General features: G+C 38.4%; 1 protein-coding gene across 1 annotated transcript in view; it reads right to left on the bottom strand.

Annotated features, from left to right (window-relative positions):
* Positions 1-8905: 8905 nt before the first annotated feature.
* LOC104280668 (GDNF family receptor alpha-1-like) overlaps positions 8906-17504 on the bottom strand; it is a gene marked incomplete at its 5' end in the record, with an annotated part of 35582 nt that continues 26983 nt past the window's right edge. Inside the window, 2 exons of the mRNA XM_009878397.1 lie at positions 8906-9843; positions 11820-11876. Coding sequence (XP_009876699.1) covers positions 9682-9843; positions 11820-11876 — 219 coding nt within the window. The remainder of the gene's footprint in view (positions 9844-11819; positions 11877-17504) is intronic.

Below are 17504 nucleotides of genomic sequence, written 5' to 3'. Positions count from 1 at the left end.
GCTTGGAAAATGGTTAAGACCACCTTTGAAAATTCATATTCTAGACAGCTGAGCCCCTCTACAGGTTTAATGGCACACTGGAACTGCATTTCTGAGAAAACTCCTAATGGAGAGATGGCCGAATGGCCTTCTCTAAGATGTTCAGCATATACCTACTTTGAAGATGTCAAACCACTTTCTTCATCTGTTTACTAGGGTGTCATTTAAAATGCCTCTTCACAACTCAACCCATTTAACTGAAATCCTGGCATCATAGAATTATAGAAAATTTTGGATTGTAAGGGACTTTTAAAGACCTTCCTACCAAAAGTAAAACTTCGTGGTGTGATGGGCACTGTTTGTTTAACACCTAGCATCCGGGACAGTGGAGAGAGAACGCAGAATTTTTCCTGAGGACACTGGTCCTCCCTGTCACGGCAAGAGATTGATGCTATGAGGCATCATTCATTATTAATGGCATAATATATACATTTGGAAGAAAGGAAATGTGGTACAAAGGTTTGTGCACCTTCTAGGCAGACCTTTGTACTAACCTATCCACTTGGCCCTTGTCCTCTGAACGTAGCCCTGTTGTCATTATCTCTCAAGCCAGAGGGAAACTGTCAAAGTGAGCCTATGTGCTTAAAAATCAAACCCACAGACAACGCGCACAAAAGAACCCATCTGGTCATGCATAGCTGGCTGCTTCGTGGTGTTGAACACAACTTGTTTTCATCTGTCCCTGGGGAGGCTGCTGCTCAGCGAGTTTGTCATGGAGCTGTACCTCTTGAACGGAGGCTTCACTGCTGTCCCTCCCTCCCTGTTCTCCTCTGTCACAGCGCTCGTGCTTCGGCAGCATAAAGAGGGAAAGCATAGTGCTAACTCGTACTGTTGAACATTTTGATTGCTTTTGTGCATCACATTCCCAAACTCCGTGTCTTTGAAATGATTAAATACTTGGAGATGGCACTGCAGGAGCTGAAGTACCTGCAGCACTTTTTCTTGCAGGACTATACTAGCAGCCAAGTGACTCCTAAATCCAAGCAACCTCAATAGGTGGCCCAGGAACTCGAGCTGAGCTGTTGAATGCTCCCATACAGATTCTGCTGCTTTGCCCTCCTGCCTCCAAAATCCAGATCATCTAAGCAGCAAACAATGCCACAGCAGCTACACATCTCCGCCTGCTCCGATGCAACTCTAGCCACTTCTGGAGCTGCCAAACATGATGGTGAACGTGTAGGATGGTGACCTGCTCCTGTGTTAGCTGGTAAAGTATTTTTTCAGCCCTAAAAGAGCACCATTTTCATCTTGGTTTAAGGTGCATTTCTACCACTCCCATGTTTTCTTTTTGCATCCTGCCCTCAAACCTTATTTCCCCTTTCTAGAGGCAACAGCAATTGAAATTGTTTTGCCTTAAATTCGCAGGAGTCTGTGGCCTGCCCTTTGCCGTGCAGCAGTTTTTCACAGGCAGGTGTGATTTTTCTTTGCCCATAACGTATTCATTTGTCTCAGTCTGAATACGAGTAAATGCTGAAATAGTTTTCCTGGTGTCTAGTCATCAACATGTGGATCATGAAGGCTTGTTTGTCCACCTTCCCCTTCCACACGCTCTGCATTTCCTAAAACATCCCCCCACTGCCACAGACCCTTTTGTCTTCCAAACCTTTGCAGCTCTTCTGCTCCCATTGTGTTGAAACAGGAGCAAGCCCTTTCTTTCTGGCCAGGCAGGATGAAGGGGTGGGATGGATGTGGAGGCATGTTTGCGTGCCAGAAAGTGAACAAGTCTGAATGGGGCCAGCTGGCCACACTTGTGCCTGCCTTTCCAGCATTTCCATCTGATATTCCCTGCTCATGGTAATTTTGCAGGCCACTTTCACTAACACAAAAAGACTAGGGAGCAAACAAATGCACAGATATTTAAAGGGAAAAACTTTATTTCTTATTTTCTTAGATCAGAATGGACTGTAAAACAACAGGGAACAATGAGATCGACCTTTAATAAGCTTTTTTTTTCCTTTTTTTTTTTCCTGCCGGTGAAGCTTCCCTTTTTTGTATAAATCAAAACAGAACAACCAACCAGGAAATTTTCCTCACAAAAGCATGCTTTTTAATTAAAAAGAAAAAAAAGAGAATTATGTTTATTGAGAGGGATTGTTTTCTGGATATGTACAATATTAATGCAGGAGGATTATGCTAACAGAAAACGCCAAACATCATGAATTGACTTCCAAAGTGTGGACAGTGCAGAGTAATGTCCCCAGAACAATGTCTAAGTCAGTCAACAGGAACGAGTGAACAGTGTTTTTATTTTTTTTTTTTTTACAACAAATTACCAGCCATTATGACTGAAGACATGACACATAATAACCTGTAGCAAGATGTACAGAAATCCAAAAGACAACATAGAATTTACACAAGGTAACTGTTTGTATAAGAATTCCCTCCAGAAAATGGAAGCATGTTCCAGACAGATAGTTTTGGAAGAAAAAAAGAAAAAAAAAGAAAAAAAAAGAAAAAAAAAAGAAAAATCTGGAAAATTCTAACATTGGATATCCTCACTTCACAGTGAATGTCAGTCTTCCTGGATTCAAATGCTACCTGTTACCTTTGCCTATCCTCAGTTACTCCCTTTACCATTGTGATGTATCAAAAATTACTTTTACCTGAGCATTCCCCTGCTATTTTTTTCTTTGCTGCAGCTCTTGTCAACTTGCAGTTAAAAAAGTGCAAACTTAGACATACTTTCAGGTAAAAGACGTGCACCTTCCCAGCATGAGCAGTGCTGATCATTTCAACACTAAGTAATGCTACATCAAACATCATCCCAAACTTGTTAAGCAAACTCAGCAGCAATAATTTTGGGGGAGGAGAGAACACAGAGATTAATGATTGCCACCAGTTAAGTTTCCCACATGTTGCAGCTTTGAAGAAATCTCTTCCACCATCGGCTTCTGGGATTGATACACACATTTCTTTTTTTCTCCAGAAAGAGCAGAATTTGATTTTATGCCTCACTTCTACTGTGATCCTTCCAGAGATGAGGAAATGTAAGACCATATTTTTGGTTTTTGATTTGTACCTCCACTTCTTATTAAGCGGTGTGTGACTTGGCTCACTCCCGACCTCCAGATGCAAACCACTGCGGGGCTTTGCTCAACCTCTAACAATCTTCACATTCTTTTGCTTAAGGGTTAAAACCTTTGTCCCAACTCAAAGCATGCAGAGGATGTCATTACTAATAATCTGTTCTGGGGGTGTGGGAAGGAGATCCTGTGCTCCCATCAGCTGTATTTTGGTTAGCATACTCCTGAGAGAATTGCTTTACCTCTCAAAAGGAGGAACAGTTTCCATGGGCCAACTCACAAAGTCAAAGAAAAAAAAAAATATGATTTCTCTGTCTTCTACCTAGCAGGATGTACTTTTCTATTTCTCAGCAGTGTACTCTCTGCAGTAGCTTTTGCTAAAATAAATGGCGGTTCACTAAACACTAATTTTTGCTCTTCAGGCTTTTTCCTGTTTTTGATGAAAGTTTCCTGCTGTCGTATCTGTCCTCTACCATAAATATTATTATTAGAAGACCATGGTGTCTTAGTTTGAAACTTACTCCAGAGGATCACCACACTTTCTGGCCTCTGTTCTTGAAGGAGTTCACATCTCCCTGTGATTCAGTAAATCTATGGGGTTTAGCTTTTGTACCTTTTAAGCTTCGACCTAAGGAAAAATGCAGTGGTCAAAATCCACTTCGTATTCTGGCCAGACCAGCTAAAGACTTGGAGCTAGCAAGCCTGACATGACTTACTTGTAAGCTTGAAGCTCTGAAAAGGTTAATTAGTGTGGTTTAAATGAACTTCTCAGCGGCTAGACAAGCCTGGGTGATGAAGTCAACACAAAGGCAAGGTACAGTACAGCTGCTGCCTGTTAGTGCCCACTGTGGTGCTGCTTTTATGCAACTGGCCAGTAAATATGCACCAAAATTACTGTGACATGGACTCAGGTTCCCGAGACTGATATCAAGACCTCAGTGGCATCAGTCAACTATTTTCAGCTCCTTGGTGCTTCCAAGCAGATTGAGTGCATGAACTCAGACAGGAGTGGAGTGGGATCTGTACTTCAGACAAGAATAAAATGATAGAAGACATCACATTTTGCACTTACAACAGCAGGACTTCAAATGTCACCTCTTACTGTCAAACCAATGTCATAAGGAACTCTGTATCATTGGTACCAATGCTGGAAAACTACTTGATATGAGCTGGCCAACACAAGGAGTAGTGTAATGCTATGACACCATATCTAATTACTTATGTTTGTCCATAACATCAATCTGTAGGAAAAGTGTCTTGAAGAAGCCTCAAAACAAATGTGGCCTCATTTACCGGAACCTGAATCCCCAAAATTCCTGCTCGGTTTCACTGAAGGTGCTGAGCAGGAAGTATTTAATACTTTGGAGGATAAAAGTCTACAAGAGTTCAATTATTATGGTATTCTGTCAGGAGGAACGTGAAGAAAATTGTTTTTTAAAGCTATGACAAATTTTCTCCTGGATTCTAGCAAATTCTCCATTTGACAAAATGTGTTGGAATCACTAAAACCAGTGGAAAATAGGCTAAGGGGAACCCTTGCTTTAGTGGGACGGAGTTTGGCTGCCGTTATCTGGGCAGCAGTTAGCTCTAAGTATATGCATGGAAGAGCAGCTATTGGCACCCGGCGAAGGTAAAACATCAGAAACTGCAGCTGCTCTGGTTAAATGTGCTCAGAGAGCTTCAGTGAGTAGACTAGATGGTACCAAATTATAATACCACAATCTGTATTGATGAGAAATGCTACTGATAACTTGGTTGATTCTTGTGCCCTTTTAAATTTCAGATATCTTTAGGTCCCATGTTGGAATTTGTTGGTCTGGCTTTTATGAATGATAAAAGAGATGGAACATCTAAGTAGGAGTTGCAGGACTGGGCTTCTGATTATTGAGGTGACCATATCTAGTATCTATAAGCATAATTGTCCCCTGAAGGCAAACATGCTCAGATGAAGAAAATATGGAACAAACGTGTATGAAAGTCAAGATAATACTGAGTCAAAAATGGGAATTCACCACTCTCCCTGATTTTACCTTAAAATTGGACCCATCAAAATTTTCCAATGAAACTTCTTACTCTTGAAGAAAAATACTACTTAGTGAGACTTTATCTGTTTGTCTGAAACTCCAACTGGAAAATACATTAGAATTATTTAAATATTTCTAAAAGATTGTAAGACTTTAAAACTTTTTAATCCTTATTCAGTACCAAAATAAACTTTACATTCCATCTGGGGAATAACATAATGTTTGAGCTTGTTCTAGCCAAACCAGCGCTAAACAGGTAAAATAGAAACTTGCAATTTCCTTCCCCTACAAATGTGTTGGTCATTCAGTAGAGATATATTCCTGACCACATTCTTTTTCTCTGAAGTGAAGGCTATAATTAAAAAAAACCCCAAACAACTAAAAACGAAACACTGAGGCAAATCTATAAAGTGGATTGCTGTAGAGTATGGAGAAAATGACCTTCCGAAGTTAAAGGAGAAGCTGAAATAGCCAATAATTGAAATGTTCTAGGAGGAACTAAGCTGGTAAGAAAAAGCAAATATTTAAAGAAGGGAAATATTTAACAAGTCACTGGATTAATTTCTCTGCCAAGTTCATCAAAAGCAAATACATTTCTATTTGATGTCAGGGACATCAAGTAAAATCTGACTAACCTTTTGGGCACAAAACAACCTTGGAGGCTTCTGTAGCCCAGAATAATTTTAATGCAGAAGTCCTGTCAGTGAAAGTATATTTTTCAGTGAGGTAGATCCACCTTGGTATTGAAGAAAAACAATTGCATCTTATGAAAGGAAGTTATAATTGCTCCACAAATAAGTGCTCATTCTTCCATCTTTTACTGCTTGCTCTAAAGGAGCTGCTGTTCTAGCAGAATCCAGCTCTTTTATTATAAATGAAGTATGAGATAGTCTTGTCACTTGACATACACAAGATGTATGTCCCTTCAGGGATCTGCTCTGAGTTTTGCTCTTCTCCTTCACTAGTTTCTCACCATCACTCCTCCGTGAACACATCATCATGATTAAGTCAACAATCACAAATTAAAATTAAATCGAGATTTCAAGGTTTTCTGTTTTCTTTATCTCTAGCCTAATTGCACAGCCTTACCAAATGGTAAGCCGGATGGACGGCTCCTGCTCAGTGCTCGGTACCTCTCACCTCCCTCTCCTGAAGCAGCCACGATCTCAGGGAGCCGAGTCAGAGACAGGAGGGCTGCACTCCTCGTTCCTGAACAAATCTGTGAGCGGGCCCTCCCACAGGACTCTGCCCGTGGGTGGGTGGCACTGCCTGCACCAGCTCTCCTGCACTGGGGCAAGGGAAAGCCTCAGTTGCTATTACTCTTACTAATATGTGAAAGGTTCACCTTCACTGCCTCTTTCATCAGACTAGCTTGTGGAATTAATAGCTACATTCAGTACTGCGAAGCCTTAGCCATATATTTAAGTTCAGGCTGAATTTTATCTTTGCGTGGACTACTTTTAAGAGGAAACATAAACATAATCATCAGGTTATTGAACATGGCAAAGTATACACACTCCTAAGAATACTAATGACAACGTCTGTTCCGTTAGGTACCGTATAAATGAAAAAGATGATTTGTCTACGTCTAAGTCATTTAATTAATGCCCCAGTGAACTGGTTAAATTTACAATGTATGTACATCCTGTATGTACATCCTGTATTTGGATGGTTTCTATATTATTATTATATTGATAAAGTTAACAGATTAAAGGAATATATAAAGCTCAGTCTAAGTTTGTTCACTGAGCTCAACATAGGGCACTTTAGTGACTGAAAGGGAAAAAAAATTTAAACAATTTGCATACTTCAGTGCTGTAGCAAACGACTGCATTGACAAGGTCACCGTGCTAAACTTACATCATCCACACCACATCCAACTTCCAAAAAACCTCCAATATTAGCATGGTGATGCCTGTAAAAACCTCATTAAGTGTCAAACTCTTAAGGTTTTTTTTTCCCTCTTGCCTGTTTAATAAGCAATTTATTTTTTTAATTAAGAATTCAGTATGATTTTAATTTACACAGGAAAGAAAGCTTGAGTGCTGTGGGGTTTTTGTGGCAACGTGGCTAGCTATATAAAATGCCATTTCTTCCTCTACTACATACATAATTGTATTTCCAAAGGTAACTCTTGCTGAATCAGATATCTAGCCATTTTTTTTGTAATCAGAATCTAATTAGGTTGTTGTTTACAATATAAGTGATCAATAGCTTTTATTCTGGATCACACGGTGTCAAGGCTCTAATAATTGGTATTAAATGTAATAGAGATACTATAATCAAACCAAATGTAAAAAATCTTCAAAAAGTATGTACTATACTGGGAGGTTATTAAAATTCCCAATTCTGCTTAAAATCTTTAATGTGCTGAATATAAATGATATTTTAAAGAAAGCTTCGTGGATCAAAGATGGATTTAATAATTGTAATGTTTATAAATTTGTTTTGAAAATATTTTTAATTGGATAATGTCAGACTTTTTAATTATAATGCTATGCTCATTAGCATTTCAATAGGTTGTGCTAGCAACTCCTTTTGACATAGAAGAATTCGATTTATTTTTAAAATCATGACTCTCGTAATCTTTTTTTTCTGTTGTCACTAGTTTTCAATAATTTGATTAGCTTCTACAAGAAGAGCAACAGGAACCACATGGGCTTTGCTGGTAATGATGTGCCATGTATTTCTTCTCCGAAAGCAGCTCTGCTGCCTTTGAAAGTAATTTGCAGTTTCTTATCAGCCCAGAATTAAAGAGTAACATTGTCTATTTTGTTATGTTCGGTGGCACAGAGTATCATAGAATTCCATCACATGCACAGTGCTTTGAACCCTATATTATGTGACCATAATCAAGAGTATATAAATGAATTTCAGAATTTATGGAGGTGTTTATTATTAGCTAAGAAAAAGCTCAAAAGATGAACTTGTCAATAGGTTTAATAATCTCTTAGTAAGATGTGTATTTTCCACACTCTCAAACTTCACTGCACTTTATAAAACAGTAATTTGTACTTTATAGTTGTGTTGCAAATAACTGATCTGGACATTTTGGAGCAGGACAGGACATAATTGTGTAAGTCTCAGTGAAAATCCGTAAATTCAACATGATGAACTCCTTGCTTGGCGAGGTTATCTTCCACTTTCAATAGAAACAAAACCTGATTACTGTTGATCATTTAGACATAACTGCTTGTAACAGTCAACAAGCCATCACAGTAAGGTACAAAGACAGCCCTTAGGAGAAATGCTGCCTATTTGATGACATTTAAAGCTTTAAAGAATTCCTTCTAGATACTGTGCGAAATCATCACAAGCCATCACAGGCTGTCAGTGTCACTGAACGAAAACAAAAGCAATCAAATCATGCTTACTGGCAATATTGCCATCAAACCATTAAACCAATTTATGGAACTGGTCTTGCAAACAGTTCATCATGTCTGCAGTAGGAACTACCAGGGTGAGAAAAGCCCGTCACACAGGTGAGTGTGTGCAACTCTGCCTTGTAATTGGATGAACCATCCTTTTGTGTTGATTTTAGCAGTCTAAAAAATAAAATACAATTTAAATTATATCCTACTACCTCCTTTCCCTCTACATGGTTGTGATAACAGAAATAAGGCATGACATTCCTGTGGCTTTTTGAGGTGACATTATCAGCTATGTATAAACAGATAATACTGTTTCAGTAGAGAAAATAAATTTTATGTAATTTTTTATTAAACAAACAGTATAATAACTGGACTATATTATCACAATGGAAGCATAGAAGAGACCGTAGACTGTACAGCTGAAACCCTGTATTAAATTTGATTCTACTGCTTATCCTCAAATTTTTAAAAAATGTATCTTTATCAAGCTTTCACAATGGCTGCTTCTTGTTAATTTAAGGAATCTTCACCTTTGTTAAGGCTAGATGACAATAATTAAAAGATAAATGTACTGTTAGAAAGTTCTATGCCACACGCTATTTTGATGAGAATTTAACTGAAAGACATACATTATACCTGTATGCGAATTATAATGGCTTCTCAGCAGGAAACGCAGAATCACTTACAGTACATAAACATTTAGAGAGGAAAATGCTAATACACTGAAAGAGTTTAACATCAGTAGCAATTTACCAAATGAAGAAGTTTCATAAAGTCCACTCTCTGGGAGAGCATTCACCGTTAGACAAAAGCCTGGCATCCTTGAAAGCCTGAAGTTCAAAGAATTTGAAAACCAAAACCATTCAATGAGATAAACAGGATCTTAAGAAAACTGCCATCCTCCTTCTCAGGTAAAAGCCAGAATTAAAATAATTATTATTAAAATAATCCAACCAGGTCGCTTTACAGGCAAATTTACACACCGTCTCTTTAAAACACTGCATGCCCAAAAGCCTTTTGGGTTTGGAATGTAGCACTGCACCAAGTATTTCACAAAGCCTCTAAATATCACAAGAAGCTTTCTTAGAGAGAGAAAAAAAATTCCAGCTGACTGAAACTGTTCTAGCAGGAGTGCCTCAGCTTAGCTCCCAGACCTGGAACTCCAGATAAACAACAGAGGACAGGAAACAGATTTTTTTTTTTACACGTCCTTTTGTAATGCAGCTACAAGACGACTGATGAGCTTAGAAACAAACAGAGTGAGAGTGCAAGTGTCATCAGAGTGAGCGGTGTGCTTAGGTAGAAGCTTCTAGGAAGAGCGAGCGAATTCTCTGAAGATATGTGACTGGTGGAGACTCCGGCTGTGTTGTCTTTCCCAATAGCGTTCTGCAAGACACAACACTTTCCTTGGTCACCGTTACACATTTTCATTGCAAAATATTTAAAATCCACACCAGGAAATTAATCTTTTGCTTGTTCATGTCCCACCCTCCGCTGTTACCTATATATCACTGTCACAGATAGAAAGATATGAAAGTCATAAAATCAGGTGTTAAACCAACAGCATTTAAAAGTTTATTTAAAGGATAAAAACACCAGTACAGCACAATTAAAAACCCCAAACCCTACCCTTGTTAAATATGGCAATTTTTTTACCAATCTGTGTTTATGATGCCAGTTTATTTTAAAAAGCCAAATGCAGGATCCACAGGAAAACTGCAACTTCTGCACAGTCAACAGAACAACTTTGACAATAAGTTGTTGCTGGATAACAATAAATGGAGTCTAATCCATGGGTTCAGAAAATAAAGTTTTCTAGGCACTGAGAATATTTTTCTCACACCTCTCTTCCCTTATTTGCTGCATTATTTGCATTCATTGTCTTCTCTGCTACCAATACGCAAGTACAGATTGGCAGATTACAGTGAACTCTTATTTAAGGAGGAGGAATATTTCTCACTGCTATCATCCTCAGTAAAGAGGAAAACCTAGTAATCACAGAAGTAGAACAATTTAGACTAGAAGGGACCTCTAAGGTCATTAAGTCCAACCTACTTCATGCAAAATTGCTCAGACCCTGCACACTCAGGATCTGAAAATCCCCAAGGATGCAGGTTCTACAGAGGAGACGAGCTTCTCCCATCCTGGAGAGGCAATGGGTCAAGGTCCAAGATAGAAGAAATAAGAAGAGCAGATAGAAAGAACGAGTACAGAGCATCAGTTTCCACAGGAATGACTGTGTGCAAAGCCAGGGAAGCATTCATGGATAAACCTCTGTGCCATTCCCTCACTTTGATGTCACCTGCTCAGATCGGCTAACTGGAAAGCCTTGAGATGCGAACTGTTAGAAGTAGTAGGGGCATTGGGGGAATTATCACAATATGCTTTCTTATACTCAGCCCTGGGCATCTGCTTTTTGGAAACTGCCACAGAGAGAGTATGGCATAAGTTGGACCAGCAGATTTTATGGTAAGAAACAGTAACTAGGGCCTTCTTGTGTAAGGTCATCTAGGCAGTACAAGATTGTCAACAGATCCATTAACTGTATCGTTCCCTCACATTATTAGGCTTTATTCTAGCATCTATAGGAAATTCTTAATAGGACCTAAAGAATTAGCAATGGGCTATAGAACTATCATTATTTACAAGAGGTGGGCAAATCTGGACTGGTGAAGGAGAACCTGAAAGATACGGTCACATCCTTTTGGTGGCTTGTGCCTGTACAGCAGGTCTTGCTCCAATGCCTAGACTCTGTTCTTCCACCATTGTAAAAATTAATTTATGTACATCACTAATTATTTAGTTTGCTGAGAGACTCAGTACAAAGCATATGGACAGACATGGAAAGTGATGTAATGTTTACGTCTGAAAGACAGCCTTGGAGGTCAGACTACTTGAACAGCACTGGGAGGTTCACGTCTCTTGGGGCTGTCAGTCCTGATGTATGAGCATCACATCTCCTGATGTGAACATCACTTGATGCCATAATTTGGTCATTTTTGTTAGCCAAGGAATGATGTCTAGTACGTTTCTATTTACTCATTAAAAGCCATAGCCATATAATCTTGTGTTCCTGCAAATTATTAACTAATTACACTTGCTAGGTGTAATGGTAATTACCACGGGATCCATCTAAATATGTACTATACAGCTATTAAAATAAAAAGTCGGCAGAGGCCATTTTGGGCCCAGCTCCAGATTTCTGAGTAAGATCATTCCTTAGTACATTATGGTATCCCACCATACCAATACTAACAAGACTTCAGTGTGAGATAAGCTCATCATAATCTTGACAGACTTTGGACATTTTATATTATGGGGAGATACCTGTGCTGTGAAATATTCAGGATCCAAAATCTTACCTCATTAAGACAGAGCTCTGTATCTATGGATTCATTGGATTTCCGCTTCTTCTGTGCCTATGAACAAATGCAAAATTTATTCCCTGTACAATTTATACATATACCAGCACAAAACAATTAGATAAATTTGCATGGGTTGTCACACTCCTATAATTTTGACAGTGATTTGCACACGATTAGCAGATAAACTCTCCCAATGTAACTGCATGTTTTCCAATAACATTCACATTCTTATTTGAATTTACAGCAAAACTTTAAACAGTCAGCTAAGGGTACTTAGTAATTACAATGATGAGTGTCGTCAGCTGTAGAGAACATGTTATGTTCTGTGGCCCCTTAAAAATGTTGTTGGATGTTCATGAGAAGAACTGAAATATGACAGTTAATAATTACCACAGTACCACTGCATATTAACAAAAAAATCTATCACATGCCTCAGTTTTAGGAAAGTGTACAGCACAGGAGTATTTTATACTTAATGATTCTTGCAATTTCTCCAAGTATTATCATGAAAATACAAATATATTCTAAAATATTGCATAGCTGTCACAGTGCCTTTTCTAGAAAGTCACAAGAAGAACATTTAACGTCTTTTAACATATGCACCTGTAAGTCGAATTGAGCTGTTTGTTTACATTGCATTCACTGATTATTATACATGGAATATTATTAAATGCAGGAATATTTTAGATAATCAAAACCTAAAAAAAATTAATCTACTATATCTTCAGCCATGATGAGCATCCATCTGTTGAGTCATTGTGTGCTCTCCACACTCAGTCAAGTAAGAAACATTTCTGGTGGCAGCATTGTACAAAATGAAAGCAATAATGTGCACTATATCTAGCACCATAAGGTATTTACTATTTCCACTGCTCAAGTGAACATGAGAAGGCTGGGAATTTTCTGCTTTTCTACAATAGCAGTAGCAATTCCCATGGTGCTGAAGATATTTTCAGTAAATGGTGCTGTGGCTGATTTAAGTACTTCAGTGATTCTCAGTATCATTTATTTCTTTGTATATTCAAGAAACATAAACAGCTTCTTTCATAGGAGCTATCGGTGTTAAATGTACAGTCAAGTCTTATAACAGAAAACTTAGATTTACACACAGAAACTGCTGTGAATGCACTGAGCACCTCTGATACTTCCTCTTGGAAGTTTCATTGGACTTGCAATTTGTTTCCTGCAAAAAAAATGAGGGTCTGAATCTGACCATGTTGCATTCATTTCACACTGCAGAATCCCACTAGTTTTGGCAGAGATGGATTGGACTAAAACTGATGTGACGAAGTGCTGAGCATTCTGATTTTATACCCTCAAAAATTCTGTTCCACATACAGCTATTTTATATCTGAGAGCCATTGGTGATGCCTATGGATACAAAAGTCTTCAACCTAATTACTGATTTCAGAATCCAAATGAAAGAACTGAACTTCTCATTAAGAAGCACATTCTCTGCTTTACAGGATACTTTAATATTTATAGATAGATATATTAGAGGCAGATGAAAAAAAATAAAACAGTTGGGATGTAAAAGAAAGATTAGCTATAGTTAAGAATGCATACTGTATATATGTTGACAGTTTTCAATTATATGACAAAACAATAGCTCAACTCACTAATAAACACCCTCAGTGAAACCTCCCTCTTACATACCCTTTCTTTTAATTAGTATCAATAAAGTGGTTAGAGTAAGCATAAATCTATCTAAATGAAAAAAGCAATGCCTGAAAGTATATTTGCTACAACAAGAAGCAAAACAGTGCAGTGGTGGTGGTGTTCACAGAGGTTAGGAAACTTCTTTTAATGGCAGCTGGGTAGATTTCAAATCCTAATGGCTGGCTCCAAGGAGACGGGTAAAGAAGGAGAAAATGGATTTCAAGTCTGATTTTCTTGTATCCTAAACATGCACACTACACTGAACTGGAATGTGAGGCTTCAGATGAGGCCTCAAGTTCAGAGGTTCAGATCTTGACAGTGTAAACGGAAAGGATCATACAAGCCTCTACATCTCTTAATTTGCCATTCCGCGCTGAATTTCCTTGTCCTCACAAGCATCTGTCTATTGGAAACATTGTGCTTTGCAGCTTATGTCTGCTTTGGACTCATTTGGATTAACTCACTGTGCTAAGCACAAGTGTCCACTTGGTCTGAACAGCAAAGTTGGAATTTATGTTCCTTCTGTACTGTGATTCTTAAATAAGAAAAGAGAAAAATATCATTATTTTGTCTATATGTAGTAAAGTCTTCCTTTACCTCATTCAGCCTGATAAACAATAGAGCGCAGCAGCTAAAACATATTTACCTTTGAGAAGCTATTTTAAGGGTAAAATCAACAGCTAGAAAGAAAATTAACATTAAAAAAAACCCCTTTTCAATCATTTTGATCAATATTCCCTACCTTTCAGTTGAAAGGTAATACTCCCCTGTACCCATATACTTATTGTAGTCATTCTGACATCTCTATTCTAAAGTCCTCCTTTCTTAGAATTGAAAAGTAATTTTAGTAATCAGGGAGGCTTCTCTCTTATCAAAATACGAAGGAGAGTATCTTCCATTTTAAAATACAGGTGGGAGGAAGGCTAAGGGAAAGAAAAATCTATCCTTTTGAGGATGAAATGAGACATTATATGCCAGGCTTCAAACTGGAAGAGTACATTTTTACTACGGAGTTATAAATGTGTAAAAACAGGTTACAATGGAAATGCTGACATAGGCTGCACTACTGTTGTAATACAACAGTGGATCACTAAATCACAAATAGTGGGAGAAACACCCCAACCAACGTATGCATTGAAGAGAGTGTAGAGAAAGTGTGTCCTTTATTTACAATCCAAGGGCAAAAATTCTTCCTGCCCTACTCTTAGGCAGAAAGGACTCTGTGTGTAGCAAACCCATTGTATTTGTGCTGCAGTGGTAAAAAATCAGGTCTTGGAGGCTATGCTGACAGCCTTGGTGGAAATATACCCAGGCTGGGAGACATGCCTTTGAATTATGAAGGATATCCTCAGCCATTGGATATTTACTTTATAACATCTTCCATTATTCTAAAAAAATTAAGCAATAGAAATGTATATCCATCAAGTACAGCTGCAGAAAATTCTGACATAACTACGCCATCAATAAATTTGGGAAATGAGAGTTGTTCATTATATAAGTTCCCTTCCAACCTAGGCCATTCTATGACTCTACGTAAGATGTCAAAGATTCACTACCAACCCTCATCTCAGGTATCCTACATGCCTAATATACAGGCAAGAAGGTATCTTCAAATCTGTTAGAAGTACCTAATTCCACAGGAGTAAAACAGCACACACAAATAGTTAATAAGTCTGTATTCAACCTTATTTTAAAATATTTTTTAATACAAAGCTCTGGTGCCAGAAAGATCAATGAGAATTTAATCATTAAACAAAACACAAGCAGGGCTGGGCTGATAAAAATAATAATTATAAAAAACCCCACAACAAAAAAACAGTGAACAAAAAGCAGCTTAAAATAACTGGTTAAACATATGGAAAGAGGTATGAGAACTTTTCTGCTGAGGTAAAATAGCATTTGCTAATGACATACACTCAGCTGTGACATGCGTCTGACTGTAAAACAAAGTTATGTAAGATGGGTTGACACTCACCCCAGCTTCACAGGGAACTGTAATTCAGTAATGTGGGCTACTCTGACAAAGCTGCCCCCATACTGCCAACAACCTTGCACTCACTTAAGCTTTTATATTCTGTAAAAATGAATTTCTGCTTTTACAGAGAAAGTTATCACTGTGGTAGCGCAAGCAATAGGTGATATTTAGACATAATCATATTCCTGCACCTCGTGATGAGCTTCAGTGCCCGGTACACCAGTCAGAAAAGCCTTGTTTTGTTCTTCGTAACCCTTAGCTTTTAATATTTAAACTAAAGTGTTGAGTTTAGACAAGGGTTGGTGGAGAAACCAACTGCATGCCCAGAAAAGAAAAATAGTCCCATGACCAGAAGCAAAATTTTCCCTATTTCTTTCCTAGAAAGAAAGGAGAATCAGGACTGGCAGAGGAGCTACTTTACAGAGATATTTCTCCTCCAGACACCTGACTCTCTAGACCTCCATGTTTCCTTCAAATCCCAATGGCTCCTAGATGAGTTCAATCATAAATCTTTGCTCAGACACACCTTAATCCACTCTTCTCTTGTCCTGCACCTAATAACCACCATAAGATCTTCCCAAATCTAGTAGCTCTCTGCTTCCCATCCCCCAAATCCCCTTACCTCCATCATATAATACAGACCTGGATTTATTCCCAGAAACGCTGCCTTGCAATTATGCATCCAGCTTCCATAAATCACAGCACTACATGGTTAATAAATGCATTAAACACTGCAGCAGTATCTCACCAGGAGTCAGTACACACATTATTTATGGCTTGTCAGCCAGCAGTATTTTTATATATCCACTACAGCATGCATATCTATGTTGCTCACAGCAAGGAGAAGGTCTGACTAGGGACAGCTCCAAATGGAGACAAGCTTTAATTTGGAGGAAGGGGAGGAAAGGAGAAGCATGTAAATGCATTGGACCCAAACGCAAGCCAGCACAGAATGAGCATCCAAACTCAGAGACCAGTCCCTTGCTGTTAGCTACATACTTTAGGCCTTATGTACTTTATAGAACGTATTGCTTAGACATTACAGTGAGACAACACAAGCTATCATTACAATAGATATCTGTTATGCGGGTTTTCAGCTAGTTTTAATGAGTGCACCTTTGTCCCTTCCTGAGATGCCTGGTTAGTTATGCCCATATCAACAAGACTTTCTGAAGAAGAGGGACAAATGTCCCAAAATACATCCTTCAGATGACCACACTTCAGAGGTAGCTGCAACAAATGAGGACGCTTGTTCTTCTTGTCTTTTCTTGTGTTGATTATAGAGATTTGCTATGCAACTAAACTGTTCTGCTAACAGCAGGACACAAACAATAAGCAGAGAAATATACAGACTGTAAAAATGCAATTAGTTTAACTCTTCTGCATTCACTGAGCAACAGATGCCATCTATCAGACTGTCAATAGTATTTTCTTATTAGCACAGTGGTACTATGCCCTGTTGGAGTATAAATTACTTTTAACAGGGAAGATAAGCAAAGTGTGGATCAGAAACACGGGTCATTAAAGTAAGGGTCCAATTCACTAAAATAAGGATCCAATTCAGCACAGAGTACTTTTGAAACCCATAGCATATAGCCAGAGATAAAGCTATTTAAGCTATAAAAACAATCAGCTTTGCACAATCTTATAAAAAAGAACTCAGATCTTTTTTTTTTCTGCTGTATTTTTTCTTTTTTCTTTTTGTTTCTCTGCTGAATCAGCCCTTAAAATGCAAGCTTGGGGCACGAAATTATCGGTCGTCATTCTGCATAAAAGAACTGCAAGTGCTGTCATCCCACTGTTGTACAGTGAAGAAAGTATCTTTTAAAAACAAGCATTACCAAGACACTACTGGCACAAATTTCCAAAGCTATGTAGACATCACCCAGCACACTAACAATCAAATCACAAATTCTTCAGCTGGGAGACATTAAATAAAGCAAACCAATTATCCCCTCGTGCCCAAACGGGCAGCAGGGAAACACACACAGCGTTTTGCAGGCTACAGTACAGTGCCACGTCCAGCTATCACCCAGTACCTTCAGATC

This window comes from Apaloderma vittatum, unplaced genomic scaffold, assembly GCF_000703405.1.
Source record: "Apaloderma vittatum isolate BGI_N311 unplaced genomic scaffold, ASM70340v1 scaffold6061, whole genome shotgun sequence".
In the NCBI taxonomy this organism is placed as follows: Eukaryota; Metazoa; Chordata; class Aves; order Trogoniformes; family Trogonidae; genus Apaloderma; species Apaloderma vittatum.
This window is presented reverse-complemented; position numbering and strand designations above follow the sequence as displayed.